General features: G+C 37.6%; 1 protein-coding gene and 1 long non-coding RNA gene across 5 annotated transcripts in view; one reads left to right on the top strand and one right to left on the bottom strand.

Moving 5' to 3' along the window:
• fgf13a (fibroblast growth factor 13a) overlaps window positions 1-9,846 on the top strand; it is a 146,709-nt gene extending 136,863 nt beyond the window's left edge. For all 4 annotated transcript variants that reach the window (XM_016567796.1, XM_016567797.1, XM_016567795.1 and 1 more), the window contains 2 exons: window positions 791-989; window positions 8,180-9,846. In XM_016567796.1, the coding sequence (XP_016423282.1) occupies window positions 791-989; window positions 8,180-8,316 (336 nt within the window). In that variant the 3' untranslated portion in view covers window positions 8,317-9,846. The remainder of the gene's footprint in view (window positions 1-790; window positions 990-8,179) is intronic.
• A 7,309-nt stretch (window positions 9,847-17,155) lies between these two features.
• LOC107751981 (uncharacterized) overlaps window positions 17,156-20,323 on the bottom strand; it is a 65,008-nt gene continuing 61,840 nt past the window's right edge. The window contains exon 4 of the long non-coding RNA XR_001641321.1: window positions 17,156-17,288. This is a non-coding gene — a long non-coding RNA (uncharacterized LOC107751981). The remainder of the gene's footprint in view (window positions 17,289-20,323) is intronic.

The raw sequence follows: 20,323 nt of genomic DNA, 5'->3' as shown, positions 1-20,323 counted from the left end.
AATACAGCCGGATCCATAGACCGAGCTGAAGAGCGACCAATCCCCAAACTTCATTAGCATGTTTATGCAACACTACAACATAGATTGCTTTTGGAATTGCTAATGAGAAAGAGCGTACAACAGACCAAGCCGGGAAGAGTGAGGATTATTAGGGGGGAAAAACATCAGATAAAAGGGGAAGTAGTGATGTTAGGAGGATGGCAGAGGGACAAAAATAATATTTGTTATACTGGGACCAAAAGATTTTTAATTAAGTTCTTTTTTTATTAATTTAAAGTGCAATTGCAAAGTAATTTCTACAGTGTTGTTTTAATATCATTGAGATACTACTGTAGTTTTTATTAATATTTTTAATATATATTTTCATTTATGTTTTCATTTTACAACTTGTTTTAGTAATTTTTTTGCTTCTTTTTTTATGTCTATATAGTTTTTATTAATTCATCTCAATTTTAGTTTTATTTTAGTACAGGGTTTTTTAAACCCTGGTTTTCAAACAGATTTTTCCCCCTCGTCCGCCATTGGTTGGACAGACAGATAGTCCCACCCCAAACTCATGCCATTGGTTGATGTTGTTAAATGTTTTATACTTTGCAGGGATATCAGCCTATAAAATGGCTTAGTTATAGTTGTCTTTGCATACTAAGCTGAGAAATACAATTATTTTACAATTGTGTTTGTGTATGTGTTTATCACCATATTACTTCTTACTATCCACTGTGTCACGTAAAGGATTTTAAATTTTAAATCTCATCTTGCATCTTTTTCTCTTTCCTCCTTTGCCCTTCAGGAACACTTCACACCAGAGTGCAAGTTTAAGGAGTCAGTGTTTGAGAACTATTACGTGACGTACTCCTCCATGATCTATAGACAGCAGCAGTCGGGCAGGGGCTGGTACCTAGGCCTGAACAAGGAAGGAGAGATCATGAAGGGCAACCATGTGAAAAAGAATAAGCCCGCTGCACACTTCCTCCCCAAGCCTTTGAAAGGTAAGTCACTACGTCAACACACTATGTAGTCAGTCTTATTGCTGTTGACACAGTTAAAGGATTAGTTCACTTGCAGAATAAAAAATGTCCTGATAATTTACTCACCCCCATGTCATCCAAGATGTTTATGTCTTCTTTTCTTCAGTCACAAAGAAATTAAGGTTTTTGAGGAAAACATTCCAGGAATTTTCTCCATATAATGGACTTCAATGGTGGCCAATGGGTTAAAGGTCCAAATTGCATTTTCATTGCAGCTTCAAAGGGCTCTACACAACCCCAGCCGAGGAATAAGGGTCTTATCTAGCAAAATGATCTGTCATTTTCAAAAAATAAATAAATAAATAAAATGTATGTACTTTTTAACCACAAATGCACTTCTTGCACTAGCTCCGCGATGCGCATCTGCAAATTCATGCATGACGTAATCGCATTGGAAAGGTCAAGTGCAGTTAGCTCTTCGTCTGTGTACTCCGGTTCAAAAAGGTATGGTAGCGCGAAAAACTCCATCTCATTTTTTCCTACAACTTCAAAATCGTCCGACATCGTTGTTTTACCTTTTTTTGTCAAGGGCGTTTGACTTCCTTTGCACGTTTGCTTTGTAAACATTGGGTCGGTACTTCCAACATGACTACGTAATGCGTGAAGTATATATATATATATATATATATATATATTTTTTTTTTTTTTAGAAAATGACCAATCGTTTCACTACATAAGACCCTTATTCCTCGGCTGGGGTTGTGTAGAGCACTTTGAAGATGCATTGAAAATGCAATTTGGACCATCAGCCCATTGGCCACCGTTGAAGTCCATTATATGGAGAAAAATCCTGAAATGTTTTCCTCAAAAACCTTAATTTCTTTGTGACTGAAAAAAGAAAGACATAAACATCTTGGATGACATGGGGCTCAGTAAATTATCAGGAAAGTTTTATTCTGCAAGTGAACTAATCCTTTAAGTTACTCCATAAAATTATTTTTGAACGTCAGTATCCAGCTCTACAATATTTAATCAACTAAAAATTAGTGCAATCTCTATAAAATGATTCTTTAAAAAGCCTCTCGTAACCACGAATGACTGGAAAAGTCATTTGTTAGTTTGTGGGAACCCTGATGATTCATCTACTGGGCAGGAAATAAAACGCAAAGCATATTTTTATTGTGTATTGTATCTTTTTTTCATTGTCAAAATGAAATTCCATTATATGTGCCCCACTGAATGCTCTAAACTACAGGTTCCAGACCTGTGAGCACACAATCTGCCCTTTTATTGTCCCTCCACCTGCGTTTAGTGTGGCATGCTGTTCTCTCGCCTGAGGGAAACGCTGGTCTTAGGCTCTTTGCTGAGGTGATGAGATGTGGATAGTGGAGTCCATAAGGAGCGCTGCAGACTCCAGCACAATCAGACAGTTTAAAGCGTCGTCTGTGGCAGAAGCCTCTGGAATGATAAAGCAGCTTTTGACAGCAAACAGCGCTGTACCCTTCCATCCAGGCCAAGGCAGCCATCTCAGAGCAGAACACAACAGAGCTTTGTGCAATTGCAAAAGTTCCTTGTGGCTTTCATCTGCCGGCTGCATACTGTTTTGTCAACGAACACAGAGAGAGTGCGTTCTAAGCACAAATCCTAACTCTCTGGAAGTTTTTTGTTGTTGCAACAAGCTTTGGAAAAAGGATGAATGAAAGCTTACATTTTAAAACATTAAGAGGCTCTACGCATAAATAGTACGTTTATTTCTGAGCATCAAAGATGTGCCAATTTCAAGGTAAACATTTAGTTTAATTGCTTTTAGATTGACTTTTAATGCCTTGCTCGTCATTTAGTAGACGCATAATTGGGATTTTTCTCTTAATGAAGGAGAGACGGCTCTCCAAACTATGAGCTGCTTTGTTTTTATGTAAAGCAGTAATTTATCAAATGACTCACGCTGCACAAATGAGTTTTTGAACATAATGTCTGATAATGTCACACAATTCAGCTATTAACAGAAATCAATAACGCTTTTCATTGCTTAAAGAATTAAAACAAGGTCTTTTATTTGATTGTAATTAAAAATGGAGGCTTAACAGCTGAGAAACATTTTGTTCTCAGAGAAAATGTCTTAGCCCTTGAAAATGCATTTCCTTTTTCTAAAGAGGCTTGTAGTGTGATAAGAGGATAATGGTGAATGTTGGTAATGTAAGAGACAGCAGGAGTAATGCATTAGCTTGGAAGGACAGTCTGATGCTACTGGCTCCACACTGCATTCACTGCGGAGATGCTTTACTAGAGCTGATTTCAGAGGCCAGTGCACAGCCATTGAGTGAGATTTATACTTAAAAAGGGTGAAATAACAATAGATAATACACCTATTCAAGATAAATTGTCTGAATAAATGTCTTAAGTTGCTTCTCAAGTAAATGCTGTCTTATTTTAAGGATGTTCACATATTTTTACTGGGAAACCAGACAATTTTTTTTTCCTTTTGTAGTAGCTGTAAGACTAAGATAGTCACACATTCTTCACCTAAATTTAGTTAGGTGTTTTAAAATGTGTGTAAATACATAAACATATTGGTTACATTTTACAATACATTAATTAACAATTAACATTAGTTAATGCAGTAGTTTAATATAAATAAAACAAAAGTTTGGCATCAGTAAGATTTTTTTGTTTTGAAAGAAGCCTCTTATGTTCATTAAAGGGTTAGTTCACCCAAAAATGAAAATTAGACTGTGTTTTACTCACCCTCGAGGCATCCTAGGTGTATATGACTTTCTTCTTTCAGACAAATCCAGTCGGAGTTATATTAAAAATTGACCTTGCTATTCCAAGCTCTTTCATTGCAGTCAGCGGGTGTTGCAGTTGAACAGTCCACAAGTCGTCAAATAAAACGCGCGCATCCATAATAAAACGTGCCTCACACCGCTCCGGGGGGGTGAGTAAAGGCCTCCTGTAGTGAATCCATGCGTTTTTATAAGAAAAATATCCATATTTAAAACGTAATAAACACTTTTCTCTCACTTCCGTTATCTGTCATATGCGGAAGCCGTTCCGGCGGAAGGCGTATGACGTATGCGCAGCGCGCACGCCTCTGAGATAGTCTCGCAAGTTTGTTTATAGGAGCAAAGGAAGTCAGTTTCCTTACTTTAGCAAAGGAAAACCAGTCTCCTCTTGGTTTATATTGAAATCCTCCGACATTTTTCTTTGCAAATCCTCGGTTTGTACTTCTAATTCATGACCGGTGTTTTGTTTTGTTCTCTCTCCGCGTTCGTCACTTATCACGCAACGCCGACGTCCTACGTCATCCGCCAGAACGGCTTCCGCGTATGACAGATAACGGAAGTAATAGAAAAGTGTTTATTACGTTTGAAATATGGATATTTTTCTTACAAAAACGCATGGATTCACTACAGGAGGCCTTTATTCACCCCCCTGGAGTGGTGTGAGGCACGTTTATTATGAATGCGCGCACTTTATTTGACAACTTGTGGACTGTTCATCTGCAACACCCGCTAACTGCAATGATAGTGCTTGGAATAGCAAGGACAATTTTTTATATAACTCCGACTGGATTCGTCTGAAAGAAGAAAGTCATATACACCTAGGATGCCTTGAGGGTGAGTAAAACACAGTCTAATTTTCATTTTTGGGTGAACTAACCCTTTAAGGCTGTATTTATTTGATTAAAAATACAGTAAAACTGAGTAATATTGTGAAATATTATTACAATTTAAAATAACTCTTTTTCATTTTACTTCGGTATTCAGTGTCACATGATCCTTCAGAAATCATTCTAATATGCTGATTTGCTTTAAAAAAATGTTTCTTATTATTATCAATATTGAAAAAACTGATACTTTTTTTCAGAATCCTTTGAATAGACAGCATTTATTTGAAATAAATATCTTTTCAAACATTATAGAAGGCTTTACTTTTGATTAATTTTAATGCATCCTTGCTGAAAACAATATTATTTCTTTAAAAAATCTTACTGACCCTTTTAAACAGTAGTAAATACAAATACTGTATATTTTTTACATGTCAAACTAAATTAACATTAAAGGTCCCATATTGTCAAAACTGAAATTTCCTGGCTTTTTTCACATAACTGAGGTCTAAGGGCTATTTAACTACCATATAAGTTTCAAAACAGTCAGTCCACAGTAAAATGCACACAGCCTGCATAAAGTAGCTGTGATTTTTCACGAACCGTTGTGACTTCTGTAAAAAGTTGACGTCAGAACTACACAGTCACCGCCTTCAGTCACCACCCCGAGCACCGCCCACCGTCCCACTCTCCTTTTGCCAAACCCCCAGACAAGATCGGCCGACCTGTAAGGTTACACTCTCACTCACAAAGGATGGATGATCTGACAGGATTGTTACTATGGGGTGGATCACATCTAACGTGTATAGTAAAGACAAACTCACCGTGTCTATCTAGTCATGATGAAGATGTATATACATTTCAATTTCAGCAGGAAACTATTTTTACAGCTACATTGTTGTTCCAGCCACAATTAATCACAACAATGTATACAATTACAAACAGACATATGGCAAGAAATCTGTAGACATGCCCATAACAACAAAAGAGAATACTTTATTGAACCTTTTCTGATAAGAAGTGTGCGCTGCAAACGCGAGCATTTTTGACGATCGTTTCTGTCCAGTCTGCTCGTTTTATCGCGTTTAACCACAGCTGTCGTCAGTTTTTTGTCTGGCAGTGGCAGCAGATAAGCGATCAAATTTCTAATTTGAGGCTGTATTACGTTGATTCTGGCGATCACAACAAGATGATATTTTAAGCTCCTTATGTAGCCGAATCGTCGCTGGTTTGAATGGGCCGCCTCCAGTTTCCCCTTTGTTTTGCTGCCTCCAGCTAGCGTTGTGACGTTGGCTGACCCTAGTTACCTGTGGTTGGCCTGGCCATGCGTCACTCAGAAAACAACAGGCCAATCAGAAGAGAGGCTCATGAATATTAATTAGACAGGCCAAAATCGACCTGTTCTCAGCAGAGCTCCTGAGAGAGGAGCTGTAAAAATATATTGAGATGGTTTTTGGTACTTATACCGCAAATATATATTCTTAAGGACATCAAGACTTAAAATAAAACTCCAGAAAGGTGTAAAATATGTGACCTTTAATGTATTATGGATGAACATGAATTAACAATGATCAATTGTATATAATAAGAAACATTAAGCTAGATTAATAAATGCTGTGGAAATAAATTAATTGTCAAACTTGTTTCACTAGTGGTAGCTTTAGTTGCAACTTGCAACTTTATTGCAAAGTGTTACCATAATATTTCATGTAGAAAAGCAATGATTGTGTCAGTTATGAGTTTAGTTGTTGTCGAGGAGAGAGTTATGTAATTTGAAGAGAGAGAGGGAATTGGAATTTTGCTCGCTGCCTTATAAAGATTCTCCAGCAGTATTCTTCCAAAGGACCAATTAAGGATCTGTCTCCTCTCTGTGAACATGGCTTCGGCTGCCAGCTCTCAGCTCACAAAGCACTATAGTCTCTGTTCAGTGCACACACACACACACACATATAAAGTCAGCCTGTACGATCATTACCACTGCCAAAGAACAGGACCCCATACGCTGATGTATCTGCATCCATAATCCCTGAGCTTGAGGCCTCATTTATGTTCAATTACTATAATTAGAAAAATGTTTTAAACATTTAAAAGTGTTTAACACTTCAACCATGTATTGCTATATTGACGCAGTCACACTTTGAAGCACATTGGTCCAGAAGGTTTGACTTTAATGACTAGCTGGTATATGACAAAGCCCAGAGAAAGCTCTACAGAGTGCACTAATAATGACCTGGCCTCTGAAACTCCTGCATCCTTCTGGTGAGAAGCTTGACACTCGGTTGCACAACCAATACGTCAACTATCGATTCGTAGAGCTTTCCACTTAAGTGCTGTATCGATTGCATGTTGCAGGCAGAAGCAGCTTTGTGTGAAGTTAAAGGAAGTCTTTGTGATGCTCCCTGCACTGCACATCCATCGTTAAGACGATCAGACAGATGAATTTTAGCACATTTGTTGCCTTGTAGATTTCTGGAGTGGTGATGTGAAAGTACTGTCTGAAGTGCTTGGGTCTGATGTTTGTGTCAGATAACAAGAATCACGTTTTCTATACAGCAAGACATAGATATTAGCTCTCTAAAACAAATGTTTCTGTTGAAAAGTTAAGACATGGAGTGAACAGGTGCCTCTCAGAACTTTTTCTGCTTGACTCACATTCTCCTATAATCGCTTTTCACAGCCTGCTCTGCTGTATCTCAGTGGTTTTGCCCAGTTTGTGTAACTCAGTGGGACTGTCTAACATTTTAACAGTTTTGACTTAATGTACTGTATATGGTAATATTTTGCAACATCAATTCTCAAATTAAGTCATGTACAGGATGTACACTACTGTTCAAAGTTTGTACAGTATGTCTGCATGATTTTTTTGTTTTTTGAAAGTCTCTTATGCTCACCAAGACTGCATTTGTTTGATCAAAAATACTGTAAAAACAGTAATATTGTGAAATATTATTACAATGTAAAATAACTGTTTTCTCTTCTAATATATATTTTGAAATGTAATTGATTCCTGTAATGGTAATTTCAGCAGCCATTATTCCAGTCTTTACAGTTAAATGATCCTTCAGTCTTTTACGGTCACTTCTGAACAATTTAATGCATCATTGCTGAATAAAAGTATTAATTTCTTTTTTAAAAATCTTACTGACCCCAAACTTTTGAACAGTAGTGTATATATTTGTCATATTGTAAATGGAGTATCTCACATTTCATAATAGGTATAGAGCCCTGATTTCAGATTTCACTTTTGGATAGATGAGTTTTGTTCCTTAATATTTATTACTGGATTTTTTTTTTTTTGGATAAATAAAAGGCTTACAATTACCAACCACTAGTTATTGATCACATTGAAGTTTTACATTTTCTGTGCATATTTAATAAATGCCTAAATTGCAAATGGGTAAATACACAAACACAATACAATAACTTTTTTTTTTTTACTAAAACTGACAGAAAATGTTCAGCCTGTTCACATTTAATCAGGGACATTCATGAAGTAAACAAGCACATTTGCATCCCATTAGCATTTTCTCTGTGCACATCTAACAAAAAATGTTGGGATGTTTTTACTAACCACACGCTCTTTATTTGTTTCCGGTTTTTTCAGTGGCCATGTACAGGGAACCCTCTCTGCACGACCTGACCGAGTTCTCACGTTCTGGTAGCGGCACACCCACTAAAAGCCGGAGTGCCTCCGCTGTGCTGAACGGGGGCAAAGCTGTGAGTCAGAACGAGTCAACGTAGCCCGGTTTGCCCGGCCCGCTACCTTACGCCTTCACCAAAACCTCTGAATGCTTGTGACTTCACACAGACTTCTCTCCAAAAAGCTCTCAGCGGTTCAGGACAACATGAAACATAACATAACCACTCACAAACTAGAGTAACATTTGATTGGACTTCTTTATAATTAGCTTGTTTTTTGTTATGTTTAGCTTGTTGGTTTTTTTCTTGATCACCACTATAATAGCCTTTTCCATGTGAAACACCGAAATTGTAGCCTTTCTTAAAATGGGACGTTGCGTTTAAGTCCCTCTCAGCAGTTGAACGTCAATCATCAAGGTTCATTTCCTAGCATTGCAGGTCCTGATCAAGGAATGCATTTGTTAAGAGTTCAGGGCAGTAAGTGAGGGTTTTAGCTGCACGGGTGCAGTGGAAGGAAGGCACCCCTGTCCTCCATGCTTCCTAAGTGTGTGAAGCGATAGAGATGCGCCCATCCCGGTGCGTGGGGGGCTCCTGCGTTCTTGTGCACTCGCTTAGAGGGCTTGGCTCTCTAGCATGGGAATATAAAGCCTGCGTTCTGCTCACATGATGAGTGAAGCTGAGCCTCTCAGAAGCAAGAGGCCATGGCTTGCTAATTGTTTGAATTAGCTGTGAGCTTTTCTTACTTTCTCTTCCTCTTGTTCTTCCCCAAATCAGTGTTTTTCGAGGTTTAAACAGCGACTGGAGATCCAGCGCACCAAAGACAGAACTGTGAGAGTTTCCCCTCGAGCCGTCAGACCACACCGGTACATATATATATACGCATGACAGGAAGCGATGAACAGGTTTTTTTTCTGATTAGTGAGAGGTTTCAGTATTCGAAGAGATGGATGTGTGGTTCATGAGGACTGTTCGATGTCAACCCTTTTGTCTCTTTTGCGTCCCGTTGTCTGTTTTCTAAGTTCCTTTAGTCTGTGTGCTTGTGTTTTTGCCTTTCCCGCACATGTCGACTCTCCTTTGGTCAATGCTGGTCACCGTTGCCGGTGATTTCCGAGACATGGCTGGACTCCCACCTGGACTGCGTTTTGTGTACAAGTAATGTAGGGTGGTGACAATTTTCTATTTAAATGAGCAAACAAAAAATCATACTGTGGAACTTAAGTTGGTTGAATTTTTTTAGGGTATGTCTAATTTGTAAAAGTGAAAAAATGGGAAAAAAAAAAAAAATCTTATACAGGGCATGTACAAATCAGGTTGTGTACAATAAGGACCCTTTTTGTGGCCTGTAGTACAGTATATATCCTTTCCCTCGAGCAACATAACGTCATTTATGCTACAGGGGGGTTCTTCTCTCTTCTGTTTCTTTCTGGGTTTCTTTCTTCTTTTAGATGAACATACAGTATCTGTTGCATGGGAGACTGCAGGGAGGTGAGGAATAGAGCTGCATGATGTGTATTAACTCCCCCCTGGATCATATGTTCCAAACTACCAGGATAAAACTGACAAACAACATGTATGTACTAACTGGCACTCTGCCACGTACCTTCAAGTTGTTTCTTATTTGACGTGTACATACAATGCACTGAATAAAATGTTTATATTAAGATATACTTTTAAAATGTGTTTTTGTGCTTTATTTGTTGACTTCGATCGCTGTAATTGTATTATCATTCTACAGGCCGTTCACCAGGCAACCACTCTCGTCTTTCTTTTTGCCAATTCGGTTTGTTCTAATGGCGTCTTGCATCTTATTTTAATCTACTTACTTCTGGAATTGGGATATTAAATAGTCATATTGTGCCAACAAAATCAAATACTGAAGCAACAGAGCAATCAGATTGATACCAGAGGAAAAAAACACTGGGAATCAAAAAACTGTTACACTTCATTGCTGTTCTTGGAGGACTTTTGTGTTGTTTCCAGTGTGAACAAAAGTAAAATGACACTTAACAGAGGACCGTGTTGCAAGAAGGTGACAACTAGCACTGCACTGGGGAGCGAATGTTGTTTTTGATGGTTTCCTGGCTGGTGCTGGCATGTAGTTGAGCCAGTGATATAGCCAACTGTATCCACTTCCTCTGGACCAAGATGAATCATCCCTCGAAAAAGCTTTAATTGCCTGCAGTCAAGAGTCCTGCATGGCTTCTACCTTGTGGAGCAATTCCATGTAATGAATCAATATGGCGATAGACAGCCTTGTGACCAAGAATAATATACTGTAATTTATATTAGAAACTCATATTATAGAGCAGTACACAGCACTGTAGATCCATACAGTTCACAATATAGATGTCGATACTCTTCATCCTTTATAATATTATGTTGATATTATGATGTCAGTATTGGATATAGCCATTTAAAAGTTTGGGGTTGGAAAGTTTTATATTTTTATGATTTTGAAAGAAGTCTCTTACGCTTACCAAAGCGTAAGAGCGCAATTTAATTAATCAAAAATACAGTAAAAACAGTAATATTGTGAAATATTAGTTTAAAATAACTTTTCTTATTTTAATATACTTAATATCGTTTAAATGTAATGTATTCATGTGATGTCAAAGCTGAATTTTCAGCATCATTACTTATCATTCTAATATGCTGATTTGCTGCTCAAGAAACATTTATTATTATCAATGTTGAAAACAGTTATGCTGCTTAATATTTTTGTGAAAACCATGATTTTTTTTTCATAATTGTCTTTACTGTCACTTTTGATTAATTGTGTTCTTACTAACACCAAACTTTTGAATCGTAGTGTATATTTACATTAATTTTATTGGCTTGATTAGCTTTGCCATCATTTAATGTTCACTTAAAAGTTAAAAGTACATTCCTGTAAAATGTTTATCACTTTTAATGACTGTAAATGTATTGTGTGTGAATGTGAGGGAATATAAGGATGCCTTTGGTTGCAGTGTAGTATGTATAAACAGCAATCAAGTGGTCTGTGTGTTATTAGCTCTGTAAGCAGAAATTAACTAATGAGGAGTCTGTTCCACAGCAGAAGGTACGACACATTTCAGCTCTTATGCTGCTGCTCTATGAACTCCCATTATTTCCTCTCTGTGGCCCTTTCTTCTTGTTCATTAGCCAGCACACTCTAATTCATTAACACAGACAGTTCTGTAGCACTGCAGGCTGAAGCCAACTGGACAGACAGCAGCTCACAGAGCATCCAGCATAATGAAGACAAACCCTCTGGGGATCTGAGCAACTCACTATAGAGACTTCACACACCAAACGCAGCTTAGACACATTTGCAAATCTTATGAACAAATAAATAAAAATAAATGTTGATGATATTTAAAGTTAGATATGTTTTTATATATTTTAAGGAATATTTTCATAATATGGCCAATATAAAATTCTGTACTATTTGTCTAACTCAAAATAAAACACTAAAAACAAAAATCAATCATAAATGAAGTGAATTTAGGCATCACAATACTATAATGTACATTATGATGTTACAAATATTTGTTTATTGTGAGATTTTCTATTAAATTAGTTATTTAAAAGATTAACTTCAAGCATTAGATGATGTTAGATAAAAAAAAAACATATCAGCTGATATAGGGTAAGACATGGTATGATGCCCCCTAAAGAAAGGGGGGCACTGCAGCTGGAATTGCTCGCCAGTTCAGCGCTGAACAGGGTATGGATCTTTCTCGGCACATTTAAGAGAAGTCGGACTGAAAGTACACTCTGCAGTGACCCTCTCATCAGCAGAAAGAATCAAAAGGCTAGACTCACCTTTGCTGAGGAGCATGTTGTGTGGAGAGAGAAGAATTGGTCCAAAGTTCACTTTAGTGATGAGAGAAAGTTGAATTTATTTGGGACTGATGGGAAACATTATGTTCGGTGACAAACTGGGGAAAGACTGAAGCCCAAGTGCGTAAAGAAGTCAGTGAAAGGTGGAGAAGGAAGTGTCATGGTTTGGGGAATGTTCTGTGCAGCAGGAGTTGGGTCTCTTATACAGATAAATGGCAGAGTGAATACAAATTTTTATCAGAACCTCCTTCAGCAACATGCAGTTCCTTCCTGCAAGCATCTCCCAATCAGCCTGCAATTTTCTTGCAAGACAATTTCCCCGTCACACTGCAAAATGCATAAAGCAGTTCCTTGAAGCTAAGAACATTGAAATATCTTTCCAACGTTTCAGCACCACGGACAGCAATTGAAATAAGAATAACATATATAGCTTTCTTTATAAGTGCCATTACTCTTAGTTTCATCTCTTTGTTAAGCTTCTATATGTATCATCTGTCTGTGTGGAAAACGATTCCATTCGAATAATATGAGTGTATCAAAGTCATCATCCCACTTACATTTTTGCATCATTCCCCAATTACATTTCACTACATCATCTTTTATCATAAAATGTCAACTTTCTGACTGACACTAATATTGTTCCTAGAGATGAAGTATATATCTGTCTGCTGGACCGGGCTGAAGTCAAATGATCATGAACTATGTCGAGGTAAAATATAAAATGACATTATCAGACATTCTGCATAGTAACCTGTTATGCTAAAGCCCACAGCACACTTCTCTAGTCATGCCTTACCTAAAGGTCTTTGTAAGTGTCTTAATGTGTGTGGTTTGATAATTACAGTGACCTCTGGAGAAAGTGGTTTGATCTCTGTGAGAGTGCTGGAGCAAATGAGACTGATTAGGGACATCTGAAGCGCATGTGCAAGGGAGATGTTATGCAAGAGCTGTTTATGTGCTCATATAATAGCTCTATAGGCTCAGAGGAACATATACATATGTACTGTACAGCGCTGAGTTCACTGAAGGACATGAACGCATAGAAGGAGATGCTCTTGATGTGATGACATAATCCTCAGCCTTTTTAAAATGCTGTATCACATATTGAGATTGTTTATATGTCTATATGTTTAATTCATAGACATAATCCAGGGCAGAGAGCACAATCCACTCTGAATGCATAATCCAGCACTAATAATTTGCACCTTGACTCCTGTGCTTTCCCCTGAGAAAAGTATATGATGTAATTCTTTAAATTCCAGAATGAAAAAAACGAGCTGCATATTATAGTTTAACCTACATATGAATTTGCAGTTACATAACACCTTCATGCTTAGTGATTTATAATATCTTTATGTTTTATCTGTATGTCTGATTTATAATTTCTTTAACCTTATTTCTTTCCATCCCTCACAATTCTACCCATCCTTTTTTCCTCCACCTCGCCTATTTCTTCCCTGTTTGTGAGCAGGTGCAGTAGGGAATCCCGTACTCCGTGTGCTGCTGCAGTGGGAGGGATGTGATTACATAAGAGAAGCAGACAGCAGAGAAGCAGCTCTCCTCTCCTCTCTCTCCACCAGTCATGCACTATTCATGAGGCTCTCTGCATCAAAACTGCATTCCTATTCCTGACACTTCCATGGTACTGCCAGGAAAACAGCCACACTGACCATGAGGAATTTACACACCTTGTCTCTCGCTCCCCAAGATACTTTTCCCCTCGTTTTTCAGCTGCTTTAATCCACACTCTTAAAAACTTTCCATTGCACAAAAGGTTCTTTATAGTGGAAAAAAAAATTTTTGCGGGAGGGAGGGAGGGGCGGCAGTCGTGGCCTAATGGTTGCGGGTTTGAGTCTCAAGTCCGGCAGGGATTATCTGTGGGGGGAGTGAATAACCAGATGCCCCCTAAAGAAAAGGGGCACTGCAGCTGGAATTGCTAGCCAGTTCAGCGCTGAACAGGGTATGGATCTTTCTCGGCACATTTAAGAGAAGTCGGACTGAAAGTACACTCTGCAGTGACCAAGCCTCTCATCAGCAGAAAGAATCAAAAGGCTAGACTCACCTTTGCTGAGGAGCATGTTGTGTGGAGAGAGAAGAACTGGTCCAAAGTTCACTTTAGTGATGAGAGAAAGTTGAATTTATTTGGGACAGATGGGAAACATTATGTTCGGTGACAAACTGAAGCCCAAGTGCATAAAGAAGTCAGTGAAGGTGGAGAAGGAAGTGTCATGGTTTGGGGAATGTTCTGTGCAGCAGGAGTTGTCTCTTATACAAATACATGGCAGAGTGAATACAAATGTTTATCAGAACCTCCTTCAGCAACATGCAGTTCCTTCCTGCAAGCATCTCCCAATCAGCCAACAATTTTCATGCAAGACAATTTCCCCGTCACACTGCAAAATGCAATGAATAACCAGCACTCTCTTCCACCTTCAATACCACGACTGAGGTGAGACCCTTGAGCAAGGCACCGAACCCCCAACTGCTCCCCGGGCACCGCAGCACATGGCTGCTCACTGCTCCGGGTGTGTGTTCACAGTGTGTGTGTGTGTGTGTGTTCACTACTGTGTGTGTGCACTTGGATGGGTTAAATGCAGAGCACAAATTCCGAATATGGGTCACCATACTCAGCCACACGTCACTTCACTTTCACTAAAAAAAAGTTATTCTTTTAACCCTAAGAGATTTTATTTTTTATGAAATGCTAGTTAATGTTATCACATTGGACTAAAACTTACTGACTTTGCTCACACAGAGTATAACAACTTCCCAAAAAAATTTGGGAAGAGACCCATATTAGGGATAAGAGTCTCTTCTCCCTGCCTACAAAGAATGGTTATAAATTTGTCATTATGCTATTGTCATAAGGCTGCTCATTTTTTTACCATGAGTTAGTCAAAAAGGTAAAGGATTTTCAGCACAGTACAAGAACTATTCACTGAAAGTTCTTTGATGAGCCCAAATGGATCTTAAATGGCAAAAAAAAAAAAAAAGATTTTGGGACCTTTATTTTTAAGAGTGAATGCATCTCCACCAAGTTTATCAATTAGTTTGATAATAAATATTGTTTTATTGATTAGGTAATATGCTCATAGATGAGGGGATGTGTGAGTTTCCTGATGTAACATTCACTATAAGCAGATCAATAACTCCAGTAATGAGTCCAGTGATCCCTCTGGCTTTACTCTCAGTGTTTCAGAGTGGTTCTCTGATAAACTCATTGGCATGTTAGGAAGCATCTTGGTGCTCATGGTAAATTACACATTGGATAGATTCATCTTCCTCAATAAGGTTGTCCAGTTTGAAAAGTTTACTAATGCATTTTAAGGTTTTACTAATGGGCTCATTGATGGATTCACCGATATAGATATTAAGAAATATCACGGATAATCAAAGAACTCACCAATGGGATAAACTGACTCTCTTTTACTCTCCTTTTTTATTATTTAAGGCCTAATATAGCTTCTTTTTTTAAAACTGCAGTACTGTGAGTATATTGGCTTTTGTATAAATTGCTTGTGATATTCGTAATTTAAGTAACTTGTTAATGAAAACGACATGTATTGTAAAAAACTACATGTTTTGTTAGTAAGATTGATTACGTGTTCATTCATAAGGAAGTTCACCCACAAACTCATATCACTTGGCAGGATCAGTCCACTAACAACATTTGAGTTTTTTTCAGTTTTTTGTCATTTGCAGTCAATACAATTTTGTTTTAAAACAATTAAAGATGCATTTCACAGTGTTTTAACAGAATGTCATGAGACTGCCGAGATCAGTCTAAACTAAATCACTGATAAAACAGTGTGATTCACAGAGCTGACATTTACAAATGTAATTTACTACAGGAAAAAAAAGACTATGCTCTGAGGACATTTTTTCTCTGTTGACATGAATGTCATATCACAAGAATGACAAATCAACAAAGCCTGGCGTGAAGGTCTCACACACTGATGATATGAAGACACAGGTAATAATAGAACTAGGGGGAAAATGAATGCTGCTCTTGATCAATCCAGGCTCTTAATCACTACTCAACTTCATAAAGGGAGTCTGGGATAGTTTTGAACAAAATGCAGTCAAAGGAAAATTCTTCATACAGTACTGCACTAGTACAAAGAGCAGGATCTTTGACAGTGTAATTTAAGGGGTTTAATCAGGACCATGTGCTTTATAAAGACATTAACAAATGTTAGACATTCATGTTTTAACGGTTCATTTAGCTGTACAAGGACAAATCGTGCTAATGGTCTTCATATCCACTTCTGAGTCAGTTGTTTTTCTCTCTACACATAAATGCATTGTGCATGTTACTAGTTTATGCATTTCTCTCTCTCTCTTTCTTTTTTTTTTTTTTTTACATTATTCTGCAGTTTTCCAGGATGACCTAAAATTTGATTTGGATCTGTTTAGTCACATGTTGAGATAAAAAATAAAAAAAAGTCAAATGTAAAGCTTCATTCAAATGATGAAAGCATCTGATGAGACAGCTAGAGGAAAAAGGAGAGGTAGAAACACTTGAGCTGCTCCTGTAGCAGAGAATCTTGTGCTTCCAGGAAAACGAGAGTGTGAGAAGATTTTTCCAGCCATTTAATGAGCAACATGACAAGACGTGAAAAAGAAGTGGCTGTGAGAGTACCTGTGGTGGTGGTGTAGACAGTTTGTAACTTCAAAAAGAACTGAAAGAACACATTTCAAACACTGGGGTGTGTGTGTGATTTATGCTGCAGTAAAGAAAACAGCTTCAGCAATTTCAATGATTTTTAAACAGGTTTCCCATACTCTGATCTGCCATTAGTCAGTCAAACAGACAATCCCACCCCAGACTCACGCCATTAGTTGAGCCTGAACTGCTGCATTGAGCAGTTCTTTCTGTCTTCTTACAGTATATATCATATATTTCAGATTTGAGGTACTGTACGTTACACTTTACACTAGTATACCAATGTTAACCCACCACAACAGGGTATAAAAGCCTCTTTTGCTCTGTGTTTCTGTGTATAATAAGGACACATAAACCTGGATGATTCAGAAAGCTGCTTATTGATATCTAAATGTTCCAAGTACAAATCAGTTCATCTCATTAATTATGCCTGTGTGAGTAACCTCTACGGCTGAACACAGACTGTGCAGGAGAACGAGAGCAGGAGGATGGGGGTCAGGCAGGGGGTGAGCCTCTCGTTGCCATGGTGCCACTGTGCGTCACTGTTTCTTCTGTCAGGAGAGAACCACACACCGCCTCTTCCCTAGCCAGATGGAGATTCCAAGATTTCCAAGAAAGGGATCTGACAATAACTTAGCGGATGTACAAAACACCCTCCCATCTGGAGCATATGAATTACATCTGGCAATTAATATATAATATAATAATATAATATAAGCTTTTATTCTGCTTGTACTACATGCAAAGAAAAATATGACAATAACATGAATACAAATTCTACAAGTGAAAAGAAAACGTAAGTAGGTGGGCAGTGAAAGGGCAAACGAAGCCCTCAAATAACTGCTCATAAAAACAACCTTTTTGTGACCTGGTCATTTTCTTGGAAAAGTACATTCCAACATCACTGCTTTACCCAATTAAAAAGTCTCAGAAGACTTCAGTCGTCTTACAGCTCTGTTAATTAAGAACAAAAGATGAAGCTGTCAGGGCTCTGTAAGAATCTGGTTCCCTAATATGGGTCTCTGTAAAGCAAGACCAGTTCATACACGCACAGTGATTGCAGCTGTATGACAGAGTTGGTTTTGTAAGATGTACCAACATTAGTATTCTAAACAGGAGGGCATCACCATCTGTTAGAGACCGATCTAACCTCTGTACATCCTTCAGTGTAATTATTCAGGTGTGAGTCAGAGAATTCACAGCATTTTGCCTGTTTTCAGTGTAACACTGTAATACAGTGGTTTTCACAATTTCTGATTCGAAAGACCCTTAAATATAATTATCTCCTTGTCAATATTTTGCCACATACAAAATTGCACTTAACTGTGTGTGTGTGTGTGTGTGTCTAATTAAATGCTAAAAATAAGTTGACGGGGTATCTGAGATTAACATTATTGTAGTATATTGTATATTATATATATTTTCACAAAACTATATGTAATTAATAGAATAAACCATTCGAAAATAATCAGAATGAAATAGTAGAAAAGCAGAATGAAATAGTAATGTCAAAGTATGTTAAACATATTTTATTAGAATATTAAAGGGGTCATATGATGCTGCTAAAAAGAACATTATTTTGTGTATTTGGTGTAATGAAATGTGTTTATGCGGTTTAAAGTAAAAAAAACACATTATTTTCCACATACTGTACATTATTGTTTCTCCTCTATGCCCCGCCTTCTGAAACGCGTCGATTTTTACAAAGCTCATCGGTCTGAAAAAGCAAGGTGTGCTGTGATTGGCCAGCTATCCAATGCGTTGTGATTGGCCGAATACCTCAAGCGTGAGACGGAAATGTTACGCCCCTCACATACTGTGATGGCGTGTCCCGGCCGGAGCAACGACACAAAAACATGAAAACCCATTACAAACGAGGCATTTGTTGCATCAGTGGGGACATAATTACTGATTATAATGACTTACACTGTCTTTTTACGCGTTGCGTTGCATTGCGCCGCGTAAACATAAAACCATGTCTGCATTTGTGATCAGAGAAATGTTTTAGGGGGGTGTGGCTGACTCTTAACTTTTATAAAGAATATCTCTTTGGATTTGAGACTTTAGTCTTTGCAAATTTACAGATCTTCTTTATGCACCAAGAGCTTGTAACACTCCAAAGAGAAAGGAAAAAATGAAATCGCATCATATGACCCCTTTAAGTTTACATGTTTACTTTGACAGTCCAGGATAGCTTATTTTTTTCTAAAAGTTTTTATTGACCCCCTAGTACCGTTTTACAGCCGTTTGGGAATCACGAGATGTTTGTTATGTACCACTAATTCAATGAAAATATCTTATTCTGCTGCTATTTAAAATGGATGGTACAGTAACCCAGCAGCGGTTACTGTACCATCCATTTCAAGACTGATAACAGATTTATAATGATTTAAATTAATTTGATTAAATTTGACCTTCATACTCAACATAAATAAACGTCAAACTGTTTAAAATGCTTTTAAATGATTCCCAAGCAGTAGTATGTTTACTCCAGAGGTACTTAAAGGAATAGTTCACCTAAAAATAAACAAATTCTGAAAATGTACTCCACCTCAAGCCATCCAAGATGTAGATGAGTTTGTTTCTTCATCAGAACAGATCTGGAGAAATTTAGCATTACATCACTTGCTCACCAATAGATCCTCTGCAGTGAATGGGTGGGTGCCGTAAGAATGAGAGTCCAAACAGCTGATAAAAACATCACAATAATCCACACGACTCAAATCCATCTATTAACATCTTGTGAAGCAATGTTTGTAATAAACAATTCCATTATTAAGACATTTAGTAAGATTTAGTAAGAACTTTATAGTCATTGTACATGTACAATGAAACTCTGGTGGAGCAACCTCCAGGTGCCTACTTGATACATACAAATAAGTGATGTACCATGTACATATTATACACTAAAGACTCTACTATTATACGTAATACGTAATAATTTTTTACTTCAAACAGATGTTATCTATCCATAATACTGCTTTCTCCAGTAAAGTTTTCATTTTGTGTGAACTATTCCTTTAAGTAGGTTCAAGTGGTGCTTTAAAAGATTTTGCTTTGTTAAACTAGGGCCCTATGAAATCTGTTTTATTTTTTCCCAAATTCAGTTGTTGTTTTTTCTGGACTCCTTTTTAATGATTAAATAAAATGTTATTAATAAAAAAAACATGTTTAATTCATTAAAATCATGAAACTTATCAAATTTACCATCAATTTATTAAAAGTTAACAAAAATTACATGTATGGAGCCCTATGGAATGCTTTATTTTTTCTCATCTTATGTTTTATTGTTACCATATTCTGTTTTAGCATGTCTAATTATTTGAATGCATAAAAACAACTTAAAGGTGCAGTAGGAGATCTTGGAAAATGCTAACTTTAGCCTGATAGCACTGAAAGCGAACGTCCCACCTCCCTGCAATCACAGTCCAAAGCCACGGCCCCTGAACGCATATACGCTCACTCACAGGCCAGAATACCAGAGACAACATTACTACAATAGGCTACATCAGTGGTTCCCAATTCCAGCCTATGTTCCGAAGTGAAGTAAACTTCAACGGATTTCCCCTGCTCAGGGAGTAGGGAGCAATGAACTCTGTGTAGGGATCATATCGATCG

Source organism: Sinocyclocheilus rhinocerous, unplaced genomic scaffold (assembly GCF_001515625.1).
Source record: "Sinocyclocheilus rhinocerous isolate Xijiao unplaced genomic scaffold, SAMN03320098_v1.1 scaffold662, whole genome shotgun sequence".
NCBI classification, from domain to species: domain Eukaryota; kingdom Metazoa; phylum Chordata; class Actinopteri; order Cypriniformes; family Cyprinidae; genus Sinocyclocheilus; species Sinocyclocheilus rhinocerous.
Note: the sequence above shows the minus strand (reverse complement) of the source record. Positions and strands in the feature narration are given on the sequence as shown.